The following is a 14,447-nucleotide window of genomic DNA, read 5'->3' on the forward strand; positions in this document are numbered from 1 at the left end:
GTGCCACCCTATGGGACTCCCAATCACGGCTAGATGTGATACAGCCTGGATTCGAACCAGGTGACACCTTTTGCTCTGAAATGCAGTGCCTTAGACTGCTGTGCCACTTGGGAGCAGTAATAAGACAATGTACCAGTAATGCAGACCAAAATTGGTTCTATGAAAGTGCCCAGAACATTTGTTAAGTTGTGGCAAATGTTCTAATAACATAAAAACTGTCCAGTCGTGCTGATGATTATACAATGTTTGTATAAAACATTCACCTGATGTTTGAATAACTGGTACATTGTGTTATTACATTACCTGGAAACCTAATGATTGGGCAATCCAGTCAGAAATGCAGAATTTAGACTAACTGTAATGAATCAAACATTGTCTAAAAATGTATTGTTAAACTTTAAAAAACGCACCCGATATAATTCCTACTTTGAGACGCCTGATATGCCCCCCCCCCCCCCCCACCCCTGTCTTATTTTTCATGATCTGAAAAGCAAAACTGATCCTAGATCATTACTCATAGTCTTGTAAATAGTGGCCCAGAGGATGGGTGAAGTGATGGTGAATAACCCAGTTACCAGTATTTCTCTGGGTTACTTATGTCTAAGAAGGCTAAACAGGAAGCATGGAATTCATTATTGACCATACTGCCAAGGTTAAATACTGAAATAAATATGTAAGAGAGCTTCCCTGGTGGCGTAGAGAATAAAAGACCTGGCTTGGGATCCAAGTATTGCAGTTTCCAAGTACTCCACATGTGCAGATTGAAAACATATGAAGTGTAAGAAATATGGTAGGTGTTTGTATGATTAAATGCTCTTCAAATGTCCTATGAATGAAATGAAAATGCCATATGTCACCTACAATACAGTCCTCAAATGAGAATTGGCATTAAATCTGCAGAGAAACCTAATGGGGATGTATTCCAATCTGCTATAAGGAGCTACAGATTTGCATGCTGAGAATGTTTTGGTAATATTAGGTCAAACTTAAATATTGCATTTTCTAAATGTTGTTGAAATGGAATATTATGTCAAACCTAAAACAAATATGCTATGAAAGTCATACAAAATTACTTATTTGGAAATTGTGGAACATTGTGCAACATTGTGGGAATGTTCTGTGCAACCTATGCAAATATCACAATAATATTATTGCAAAATACCTAGACAACTCCCATTCTTTAAATGGTGTGGGACATTTAAATAACTTGGACCAGGTGTTCTTCTTACAACATTATAGGAATGTCCTGTGCAACCTAACTTAGAACATTGTATAAATGTCATCACAACTGAGCATATTTTGTGTTTTGGTAACGTACGTGTCTCTTGTAATGTTCCCGCACTGTTCCCACAATCTAATTATGTAAATGTTCTGGTAACCTTTAAGTAGTACACAGCGTTGTACGAGATCTTCAGTGTCTTGGCAATTTCTCGCATGGAATAGCCTTCATTTCTCAGAACAAGAATAGACTGACTTGTTTCAGGAGAAAGTTCTTTGTTCCTGGCCATTTTGAGCCTGTAATCAAACCCACAAATGCTAATGCTTCAGATACTCAACTAGTCTAAAGAAGGCCAGTTTTATTGCTTCTTTAATCAGCACAACAGTTGTCAGCTGTGCTAACATAATTGCAAAAGGGTTTTCTAATGATCAATTAGCCTTTTAAAATTATAAACTTGAAACTTAGCTAACACAACATGCCATTGGAACACAGGAGTGATAGTTGCTGATAATGGGCATCTGTACACCTATGTAGATATTCCATTAAAAAATCAGTCGTTTCCAGCTACAATAGTAATTTACAACATTAACAATGTCTACACTGTATTTCTGATCAATTTGATGTTATTTTAATGGACAGAAAATGTGCTTTTCTTTCAAAAACAAGGACATTTCTAAGTGACCCCAAACTTTTGAACGGTAGTGTATCTCATTCTGGGAATTCTTTGAAGAACAGATTAAATGTGTTCTTGAAACATTCTTGCAACATCAGACAAATGTTTTACACAGTCATCAGCACGACCGGACAGTTTTTTTGTTGTGAGAACTTTTTCCTAACAAATGCTCTCAGGGCTTTCACAGAAACAATTTTGATTTTCTGGGAAGACACCTTGTTGGGTTCTGGGAATCAGTTTGACTAATTTGGTTGACATACCCTGTAGGAGACTTGGACACTGTTATCTTGCATATTCATGATGGCCTCCGAAATTTTGACATCAATGGGTTCCATGACAGACTCGATGTTGAAGGGTCCCTCCAGCCTCTGTGCCACCAGTAACATGGCATCTGTCGAGAGAGAGAGACAGAGTGAGAGACAGAGTGAGAGCGAGAGCGTGCGAGAGATTGAACACGCGCGTGCGAGAGAGAGAGAGAGCGAGAGAGGAATTTAGCCACAATGACTGCCAAAGGCTTGAGTTGGAAGACTTATGTGTCCAGAGAAAGCAGATTATCTTCCATTTGCATTCAATGCTTTGCCTTGGTTATCACTAAGACAATTAATGTGTCACTTCAGCAAAATGTATTTGTATATTTATGCAACATACAAAACACCTTTATAATTTGCTATTTGTCAATATTCATCATTAACTGTCACACTTGTCTAAGAAAGAAGCAGCATCTCATCACAGCGTCTCATCATAACAAATTGTTATACTGTATGTGTTTGGCACTTGAAATAAATTACCGCATCCAATCACAGCAATACATAATTATATATCATGAATGCTTCTGGGGGTATATTCAATTTCTATGTAGATCAACTCAACAGATTCAATATAAATGGAGTTATAGGAAATAAAAAGAAAAGTGATGATGAGTCGTTGATTTAATAGAATTTCTCAAAGCGAAGCACATTGAGGTCTTATTTACTTTCGCTCCGGGCACGGATTCTATAAGGTCACCACCTCATTAATATCACTGTGTAGACTAAAACCATACGGCAATGTCTGAACCGTATATGATTATCACAACACCACATTTACTTACAGCATTTTAATCACCCCACACTGGTCTGGAATTATAATAATATCAAATGATCCTTGAACCAAAGAGATCAATGATGTCCAATTCAGAAGAAGTATTGTCACACATACAGTATCACACTGTCTTTCTTAGTAATTATACTGTATAAGAACATTTCCTGATTCTCATTGCGGTCTTAGCCCTCCGGAGTTGCCCTTTACAAAACCATGAGCTAATTGTTATTGTCATGGAACAGAGCTGCTGTGCTCTATCTTGGGGGGATATCCATGTTACTGTGGGACTGGGACTGTCTGTCTCTCTGTGTAATGACAGTTTGGAGTGGGAGTGGAGATCCACAGGCATATGGGGACCTGGCCAGCTAGCAGCCCCAAAGGGGAACACTGCTCTAGGGCTCTTGTAGAACTTCTCAGTCATGCCCAGGCAGTCTCAGCCAGTAGACCTCCCAGGACAGGACCTCACCACCCACACACTGTCATAATTACTCTGTCATTACCTATCTACTGAATTAAGTAATAATTTAATTTAGGGAATGGAAAACCATTGACCACAAGTCATAAATTGATATGCATTACCATGATGTTTTTCCCAGGCGTGTAACCTTCCCAACATCACAGGTCATTTGTTGTTAAAATACATAAAAAATTGGTTCTATGATGCTTTGTGTTGTAATACAAATCCTTTGGCTTGCTGCCACAGTCTCCTCTTCATCATTCAATAAGCTGTTTTTGAGAACATTTGTTGATTACCATGCTCAAATGGCAGAACTACAATAGACTGTAATCATAACAAGATTAACAATTTGTTGACGCATTATTTTCCATAAACATTGAAATGACTGGTTTGGAAATCATTGCTTACTTGTATAAAATTATGTAAAAAGGGAAGCTTTGATGATTTCTTTGGATTTCAAATAAGTTATAATCGTGAAACTCCCAGTCTCCCATAACTACTTTAGATGTTTGCAGAATGAGGCCACAGTGGTCTTTGGGGACCTGCTATCACTAATGGTAAGGAAAAGAGCTGGCTGGACAACGTTACCTCAGTCATCTCTGGTGCCATTTCCTTTCCAATTATGTCTGAAGTCGGCCCTTTGAAGAGCACTTGTGTTTGTTTACACTGGGGCGGCAGATAGCCTGTGATGCTTGGTTAGAAATCCATCAGCACACTGGCTAAGGTCAGGGGTCAGGGACTAACTAGGTTCCTTTTGGTTTCCTAGCTGCAGTCTGTGAAGTATCCACAAGTAAAATGAAGTTCACTGTATATTTTCATAGGATGTGGATCTGGATGTCGTAAGGCAATGACACGTTACATTCAAAGAACGCATGTCAACAAAGCTTTACGTACACACATTGCTAAATCTAACAATGTCAGTATCCAAGCTAATAATGTAAATGTAATCTGAATGCATGCAGCAGGCCTCAGTTATGATGCAGAGAAAAATAAAGGTCACACACTCTAATTCAAATGTTCAAAAAGTGACAATCCAGGTCAGAGCAGCCAGTGGCGAGCTCCTCCACAGATCTCCCATGCAGAGAGTGAATGGAGTTGCCTTCAGCAGCACAAGGAAGATGGCAATCTTTCCCAGCCATGTGGAGTTAAGATATGTTTATCAGATGGGCACTACAAACACAGGGAGACCAGGATGCAACGCCTCATCCCACACAATCCCCAAAGAGAGAGAGAAAGAGAGAGGAGTGAAGAGAGAGAGGAGTGAAGAGAGAGAGAGAGCACGCAAAGAGAGAGAGAGAGAGAGAGAGAGAGAGAGAGAGAGAGAGAGAGAGAGAGAGAGAGAGAGAATGAGAGAGAGAGAGACTGGTGTCGTGTATACTGCTAGCAAGGAGCCAAGACAGTGATGGCTGATTGGGTCAAGTCAGGGCAGGGCAGGACAGGCCAGTCAAATTGCAGTTAGCCACAGTGCTGCGTCTCTGAGGAGAAGGAGGCACGCGGTAGGGCTCTCTACCTACATGGAGAATTAATGAGTCTCATTTATGAGGAGAGCACAGAGTCTGGTCCACTGTGACTGGGCTGCTACTCCTGCGTGCCAAGCTCAGCTCTCCCTGCTTCACTTTTGTAGTGTGGAGATAGGCCACCGGCCAACAGGATGAAATCTGGTTATCATCACCACACAGCCATGAAAATAGCGCCCATCTTGTCCTATTTTGAGACAGGAGGCCAAAAATGATGATGAGGGAGCTGTTAGCGACAGTAGTTTCTTCCAACATGAACACACTAAAGGAAAGACAGTATTTTCCTGAAATTGAATTATATAAACATAGAATTTTTTAGAGGCATGTTCATTTATTTGAATTGAACACTCTATTACAGTAAATTGTAATACAACCACACAAAAAGGAAAACCCTGTCCTACAGACAATCTCCTATTTTCAGCTATCGAAATTGTTGCCCCTAAAATAGAGGCTATCTGCTAGAAAAGCTCCAGCAGACAAGGACAAATAAGGAAAGTGAAAAGGCCCATGTATGGCTCTTTACCTCTGAAGAGATCCCTGAGATGAAAAATGGCTCTCATGTAATTTGGATTCTGTAAAGCATAGCTCATCTGTGGTTCACTCAGCCAACTAATGGTGTTATATGACACCGTAGAAAAAAATGGGCAGGGGAAAGCATATTGTTCCTTGGTCACAATTTGTCCTGATAAAAAAGTCCTTGAGCACACATACGAGCGCGTGCACATGGTGTGCCTGTACGCACACACGCACACACACACACAGACACCAGAGAGAAACAGATGAGACTATCCACAGCTCTTTTGAAATATTCATAGCAATGATACACATAAAAAAAGACCTTCCAAGATTGGCTGAGTTAAATCTTTTTCTATCAAGCCATAAAAGCTTTGCGCACATGGTAATTGCCTTTCCAAACACCCATTTATTTCCTAAAAGCTCTCTATTCATTCACAGAGTTTTCAAATGGCCACACCACACCAGATAGTAGCACATTCCTGATACCAATGTTCTGTGGAGACTTGTTCTTTTGTTCTTTCTAGCTGTGCAGAAACACAAAACAACAGACACTTGATTTTCTGTCTGATTCATAGATCAGACAGGCTATTTGACTTGAAATGCATACACATAGAGTTAAATCAAATGTAACATGCAAGAAGGTAGTTGTTGCTGGTTTGAATGTATGTCTGGAGGAGATTTAAATGCGCACATCTGATCGCGTGAACCCAAACGCTGACGCCACCGGCACTTCTATCATGTTCAGGTCTACAACTGGAGGTCTGACACAGGTTGCCTTTAATCTCGGGATAACACTGGGGAAATAGACTCGTTTTAAAACCCACCCATGGATATTTAATTGACAGACAAAACGATCAGTCGAACGACGAAAATAAGGCCCCTCCTATGAGTCTCATGAGGATATGGATCGGAGAGACAACCCTTGCACACTATTCAAAGACTGTTGAAGTGCATTGAAAGTATACCATTGGAACTTTTGAAATAGCGCCACTTGTAAAGTAGGATCAAATTCCCTGGGGTTTGAGCATAAATGTATCGAGCAATTAGGCATAATTTATGACAATTGTGTTTTATCTGATAATAGACAAATAGAAGGAAACGATGACATAGGTAGAAACTGATTATATCCTTTTGAGCTGCACTGCTGTTCTGATGTAGTTCTTCAAAGCAAAAAAAAACTTGAGTCCTGTCATGCATCCTGTTTGGACAGAAACTATTGGAATTAAAGCCGATTATCTAGCATTTCCACTTGCTTATTAAACCTACATGAGTGTTCATTGCCTTCAGCAACACAGAATAGCAACCTATACTGAATTTACGTACTAAACAGGAAAATAAATGCAAGTGTTAATCAGATTTGTCTTCATATCCTACATGCAATTATCAGTTGTAACTGTATAATAGCTCATAATAAGCATGTTTTTTTAGCTATAGAAAACCTACGTTCTCAGGAGCACCAGTGATTTGCTAGTCCTAATGAAATTCTGCAGCAGAACCCAATAGCAAGCCATTCTCCAACGGATCCCGTTACTAATGGGGTGAGGGATGTCATGGGGATTGTCTTTGAACCGAGCATCTGTCCAATGATCTCTAATGCAGGCTGACAGGGGTGTTTCAACGATTTTGTCCACAAATATGTAGAGGAAATCCTTGCTTCCAGTCGACATCAATTTTCTCCTCGTAAAACCACATATTTGAGAAGTTGGTAACACATGATTACCACAAAACCCAAACATGATCTGGACAAAGTATCACCTGCTGAACCGCTCTGAAATCAGAAAAGGAATGGATGTGACGACGCAATGAAAATTATTTATTTTCCCCGCAAGGATTCCAGCAGTCATTACGACACCCATTTCTCTCTATATTCGGCAACTCTTTTACAAATATTGTTCAAAATTATGGTGAAAAAGTAATTCCATTCAGGTGACTTATGATTATGTCTGAGCAACAGGTTCACAACCACTGTTTTCACACACTGCTGCCTTACTTCATCGGGAAAACACACAAAACAAATGCTTTCTTGCTGCGATGTCTGACTTCAATCTGGCGACAGATTAGGTAAAGACATTATTTCACAGGCTCTACCTACAGTACATCAGGAATGTATTCTTAATGTGTTTGGGTTTGTGTTCTAGCAAGGCAGGGCTCATTAAAGAAGCAATTTCTTCTAACAGCTTTGACTATCCAACCCTCACCTTTCCCCACAGCTAGGGACATTAATGGATTCCAGGATTCTATCAACTGTGGTCACATATCACAAAGGGTATAAGATTACTTATTTGTATTTGCTTAACCCCGTGTCCCTGTGTGGTGGAAGTGGCCACAAAGATTAGTCCGAGAGCAAACAACCATTATAAACCCATTTATCCATTCCAGTGGTGGGGTGAAATAGCACTGGGAGACCATGCTAAATCGCCCCCTGCTCAGAGGTCTGCATGCATCACCAGGAGGGGAAAGTTCAGACCTCACTGATTTAGCTATAGGCAGAGAAGAAAACTAAAACAATCTAATGGAATGGAATAGATGGTTTTATACTTAAGGTTGGTTCCGTTGCTACATCGCATCACAAAGGGATAAAATACAATTTCAGGGCAAGGAAACTGATGTTGACAGTCAGATGAGCTATCAAAATGAATCTTCATATTCAATGAATTCTTCGGTTTCCTCAGCAGTGGGTGGTAAGAGTCTCTACACCTACATGATGCTGTCTAAATCACAGCTCTCGAATGAGACCTCATGGCACCTGGCCTGGGTCTACTGCTGAAGATACGTGGTTCTCTCTCTCTCTCTCTCTCTCTCTCTCTCTCTCTCTCTCTCTCTCTTTGACACCCACACTACCCCTGATTGCACCTTCAGTTTTATTATTAGATACAGTATCACATTTCAGGTCAACTCCGGCATTTCTTCTATGCATAAAGCCAGGACTTACACAAGCTAAAGAGTGAGCAACGAAGAGAGGTAAGCTGCGCAGACTATCACTAAAGAGAATCCAGACAGGGATGCTACAAGTTTTATTAGTCTTTTCCAACTCACTTCTTTTGTCGTGAAATGCCAGTTGTCTGCCTGATACAAAGCCAATTACATCCATCATAATGATCCATTAGGACTGCAGATCCAAGACAGAGTATGAGATGTCGCTTCGAATGATGTATCTGCCGCTTTTGTATTTCAGTCAGAGAGTTCTGTCTCAAAGTATAAGTGATTCTATCCTATTTTTAGGAGACGGAAAAGCATGATCATCACAAATAATAAGCAGCACACCATGCAAGTGACTGGTGCACACCTAGAGTCCTATGTCCTATGAGAGAGAGAGACGGACATAGCAAACATAGCAGACATAAGAAAACACTGTTGCGTTTAGGTCCCTACTTCATTAGCTGCTGTGGTGTTGAGGCATAAGTGGCAAGTCATTATATCCATGTTTAAAACCTATGTAAGGACACACAATTAATGAACAATATGATCACTATTTCCATTTCCTTTAGTGCGGTGCCCTGGCAGAAGAGGAAATCTTTTGGCCCAGTTGTCTCATTCTCAGCCACGGGTAGTCCTCTAGTGGTGTGTTGCTGAGATTATTTATTTTCCCTTCCTCTTCTATATTTTATTAATGAGGAAATCTTCACAAAGGACAGGAAATGTTTTTCATGAATTGTGAGGTTGTGACTGTCTCCAGTTACCCCGGTGAAACAAATCACGCAATTAAAAAGAAATGAGCAAATAAAATCAATGCAGATCACTTACACTGTGGTGACCTACGGCCTCTAGAGAGAACGATCCTAGTCAGTATTGCAATGAAGCACAAATAATAGAAGAAAAAGCTGTGGCACCGCTGTGTAAGAACACCTTTGGACGGTCCCAGAGTATTAGCACATGGGTAGGGCCTAGTCTTGTGTGCATTGCGGTAGTCAAGCAGGAAGGAAAATCGCTTTCTATCACCTGTCAACACACACAAAAAAAAAATGATAATGACACGTGGGGTGTAAACTAGAGAGGGCCACATATATCACCACAGCATGTGACGGATGTTCAAACGCCATAGGCTGATCGAGACATCAATTCTCTAGGACAGCCAAATACATAACCTCTTAAAAAGTGTTTCAGATATATGACATTTTAAAACATTATTCAATAAAAAAAAAAAGGACGATTCCCTTATATGAAAACACTTCAAAGGCACCTCAAAGACATGCAAATATAAACAGCCATCCCACAAACTGAGATTCGATGCATATTTCAAGCCTAATGTATCATGTAAACCAAAACCCTGGAGGAGTTGGTGAATCCAGCATACTGTATGTTCAGTGATGAGTGTTCAGGTGTGAACTGACAGATGTTCAGTTAGCTTCCCCAACGCTTCAGATGATTCATCCCATCAAAAAAACATCTGACTTCTCATCTAATCTTACTTCACATGACATTCATCTACTGCTATTCTATTACTTGTAGATAATATGAACATACATTTTGTAAAATAAAACAAACCCGGGAGTGATCTGATTCCCATGCATGCCATAATTCTGTTGCAGGGATGAATGCAGAACGCAGGTTGAATAAAGGATGATGTCTGCCACCTGTTTCCATAATTCATAGACTGAGCCACTTGTGTTGTTTTTTTTTCATGCAAAATAGCAAGAGGTCAGAACAAATGGTTCCAATGGGAACAAATGGATTAGAGACTGGCTAGTCAGTGGAACCAATATAATCCATGATTTATTCCTTCTATTTTAATTACATGAATACTTGAGGAGGGAAAACAAAAGCCATTTTGCTTGAATTCAGCTGACAGATTTGCATATTTAAACATGGGTCCTTTATACTGTCTGATTCATGTTTGATGTGCAGGCAGGTATGCATAGATAAAACCTCTGAAAATGATCTTCAAGGCTGTAATGTTTAATCTGATACCATTTAACACTTGGTTTAGTCTGGAAATGTGTTATTAAAATTGACTTGGCTACTCTACTGATATTTTGATATTACAGATTTTGATATTATGCCATATATTGTTGGTATTATGATATTTAATGTGTATGACAACAGTGCCATGACCTTCTACGATCAATCAATCTCTATAGGTACAGCACCTTTCCACTCCTGTAATTCAGCCCTTTTCCTTTAGCCTGAAATAATCAAATGAAGTTCCGCTTATTTTAGCCATGAATTCTACTAGATTCACTGAACATTTCACATGTTGTTCTACGTGAAATACCTCAGTCATATTTCATTTGCTTGGCCCATTTGCTTCCCGCCTAAGGCGAGAAAAGGGAAAGAAAGAAAAGTACAAACCTGCTGGCCTTGCCACCTGAGAGAGAAATAAAATAAAACAACCACATTTTATTTTCTGAAATAAATGACTGAAAGCAAGTTCCTGCAAGGGTATATACTTTGGGTTGGATTGGCAGTGAGGTCTGGCTATGTACAATAAAATATACAAAAACACACAGAACTCAACTGATTTGTAGTGGCACATACTAATAGTCCCATCGCTCGTAGTACACAGTGCCAAGCTTCAACTCTATTTTCATAAATAACATATTGAAACCCTTTCAGAGAGGAACAAGAACATTCAGACACACCAATATAATGGGAGCTTTATACAGCCTCTCGTATTTCCCCCCCTGTCTTCGACTATGCATAAACGGAAGCCGCGCATTGGCACACAGCTATTATAAGAAGAGATGGATGTTTTGGAGCATTCCATATTACGCTAGCTAGACTGAATGAATGGAAGCAGAAGCACAGCTGCACTGAATGAACATCTGTTTTGGCCTGCTTTTGGCAGTGGCACCAAAGTCCCTCCTCTGCCCCCCCCCCCCCCCCCCCCCCCCACACACATTCACACGGAGGATAAATGAAGGTTAGGCTGAGGGTAATGTGAATGGCTGCCTTTTTTGTCCAACTTTTGTCAGAAGTTCCAATGCACTGTGTCAGAGAGTGTTATTTTCTGCTGGTGGAGCTCTAGCAGTGAGGAGGTGCTGAGGGAAAAATCATTGCTATCGGGAGCTCAGCTTCCAGCTGTAAAGGATTTCTCACTCCTTGGTTGAATTAGCTTTTCACCTTTCCGGTATCTCGTCTTCTCTGGTCAGCGGAGCAGACATACGCTGTTGGGCGAGATAGATGCCACTGGAATCAAGATGAATATCTTTACTTAAGCTCTGTTGCCAGTTCCATGTCAGTCTCCCAGGCTTTTGTGTTTTATTTCACTCTAAAGCCCTGTAGACGCCAGCTTCTCCCTTTCTATTCACATGAACTGGAATAGCTAAAGGTTTTCATGTGAGTTAAAGTATATTACTACAATGTAGCCCTATACGTGGATGAAAAGACATGTTCAAGAGTATGATAATCCTATATTGGTATGCAAACTCGATGGATTTCACCATCGCGGCAAAAACCGCCAATGCCCTACGCTGCAAAGCAAAGCCTGTGTACGATCATCCGGCACATGTGAAAGAAGAAACCCGTGTTATTAGAGTTTGGAGTTCATTTTCACGGGGTCTATCCTCCTCTCAACTACTTAAGGAACAGTGAGAAGCACAGGGGACATTTGGCAGACACGCAATCACTATTGTAGGCTGTGAAAGCCCAATCGATATCCTCTGTGCGGTTGGACCTTGAGCTAATTGAAAATCTTTCAGCCTATAATGAATATGAAATGTCAGAGAGCCAAAATATATGAACTGACATTTAATCTCCACCCCTGGAACAATTCTCCAATTGAAAGTATGGAAATGTTGACATCTAGAAAAAACACAGTATTTCAGTTAGACCGCCCAATTATCAAATAGAAGGACATAAAACGTAAAACTGTTAGATAAATCGTAGAAATCTTGCACTACTGGACCTTTACTGTATAGTGACTGATGTAACCTACAGTAGAGAGCTATTGAAGTGGCCAAGCTCTGTAACAGTGAATCGTACAGTGCATATACAGTAAACCCACACCATCAGCTCTACATTTAGTCCTGGGTAACAAGACTCTAATAGTCAACCTGATGCTACCATTGAATATTAATCTGACGGATGTCACACTGCTCCACCAACACCTCAATGCGCTGTACTCTACATTGGGCCTCCGATGTTCTGACATGGAACAACTATCGAGAGAGCTGTGGCCCCATTTCAGCTGCTTGTTTCTGACAGCAGCATGCTTGTCATGTGTCTCTAAAGAGCAGATCGCAGCTAGCCTGCTCGGCTTTAGTTCACTTCAGCAGTCTTGACATATCTAAATGAAAGCTCCAAACTGAATTAGGTAGTCTATTAAAAAAAAATAACTGCCATGTTGTATTCAAGTTTGTAATCTTCCCGAGTTAAACGAGCTCCTGTTGAACTGCTTTCCACAAAGCTCAGCGTTTACCACAGTGTGCTACTATCCCACTGCAAGTCCCCATTTAACACAGCATGAGCCCACCAGCCAATGAGTTATGGCGTTTTCATCCAGTAGAAATTGTCAAAGAAAAAATGAAGATTCAAACAGTAAAACGAAAATGTACCTTCTTATTATAGTGCCCAAGTTGTGTCCACGGGACTAAACACAGACAAATAAAACATGAATGACATCTTACCATAAAATGAAAAACACAGACAAACAATTCAACACAGCACACATTTTTTTATACAAAGGCAAAGGGAGGGGTCTTACCGATGTACTGGTTCCACTCTGGGTCCAGATCGGCCTGGTTGGCGAGACAGCCCTTCATGACGTTCAGACAATAGTTGTTACAGGGCTTCACGGAGGGCATGGCTTGGCAGTATGGGCAGTACATCATCTTGGTCAGTGCTCGGATACACGCTGGGGTGCTGCTCACCTAGTGGGTGGATATAGTGTCAGAATAAAGATCAGCTACATAACAGATACGATATACTGTTTTACACAGATACAATATACTGTTTTACACATAGGATACAGCAAACTGTAATTTCCTGTCTTGGATGAATAATAAGATACTAGCTGGCTAAGAAAGCTAACAGGAAGTAAAACTATGTTCTACATAAACCAGTATGATTACTCCCAGGCAACATTTCTGTTCAGATTGAGGGCCCTTTACCAGGATCACAGCACAGTGAGTGACTGGGAGAACAGTAGGAGCATTCTACTGTGCTTTCTGTTTTCAATAGAGCACTACAACACAATTCTCATGAGGTCAAATGAAGTCCGAGAATGTCAGGCTTAAGACACTGTTTAAAATGCAAAAAGACACGCCGGCTGCTCCACTGTCCTTACATCTATGGCGCTCAACAGAAGCTCAGCATACATAAACAGGAACGACATGAACAACAGTTGTATCTGGTGAAATTGAAAATATGTGAAAAATACAGCACCAGATTTGTTTGGTCAATAATGCAAATATCAACATATTTTTTCTTTGAAGTCAAGGCTCCAGGGTAATGGCTAATGGCTTTATCTATTTAACAAACACCAACACAGACAGGCCCTTAATAATAATTTCTTAACCTTGTTACTGCATCTCAGGCCTATGTGAAAAAGCAATTCCCTAACCACCATTTCTGTCAGTGCATCAGTTTGCTTGTGTGTGTGTGTGTGTGTGTGTGTGTGTGTGTGTGTGTGTGTGTGTGTGTGTGTGTGTGTGTGTGTGTGTGTGTGTGTGTGTGTGTGTGTGTGTGTGTATGTGTGTGTGTGTGTGTGTGTGTGTGTGTGTGTGTAAGTGGATGCCTACATGTTTTATGCATTTTATTGCAGTAGTGTCTGAGCTTCTTGTTACTCTGGCCAAAATACACTACATGAACAAAAGTATGTGGACATGTGCTCATTGAGCATCTCATTCCAAAATCATGGGCATTATTATGGAGTTGGTCCCCCCTTTGCTGCTATAACAGCCTCCATTCTTCTGGGAAGGCTTTCTGCTTGATGTTAGAACATAGCTGTGGGGGACTTGCTTCCATTCAGCCACAAGAGCATTAGCGGGGTCGGGCACTGATGTTGGGTGATTAGGCCTGGCTCGCAGTCGACGTTCCAATTCATCC

The 14,447-nt window shown here is 40.6% G+C and overlaps 1 protein-coding gene across 2 annotated transcripts in view; it reads right to left on the reverse strand.

Annotated features, from left to right (window-relative positions):
• The window catches only part of LOC110520166 (glypican-6), a 112,662-nt gene that overhangs the window by 36,248 nt on the left and 61,967 nt on the right, over positions 1-14,447 (reverse strand). For both annotated transcript variants that reach the window (XM_021597292.2, XM_021597293.2), the window contains exons 4-5: positions 13,105-13,270; positions 2,153-2,283 (exon numbers count right to left, since the gene is read on the reverse strand). In XM_021597292.2, coding sequence (XP_021452967.2) covers positions 2,153-2,283; positions 13,105-13,270 — 297 coding nt within the window. The remainder of the gene's footprint in view (positions 1-2,152; positions 2,284-13,104; positions 13,271-14,447) is intronic.

Source organism: Oncorhynchus mykiss, chromosome 3 (assembly GCF_013265735.2).
Source record: "Oncorhynchus mykiss isolate Arlee chromosome 3, USDA_OmykA_1.1, whole genome shotgun sequence".
Lineage (NCBI taxonomy): Eukaryota > Metazoa > Chordata > Actinopteri > Salmoniformes > Salmonidae > Oncorhynchus > Oncorhynchus mykiss.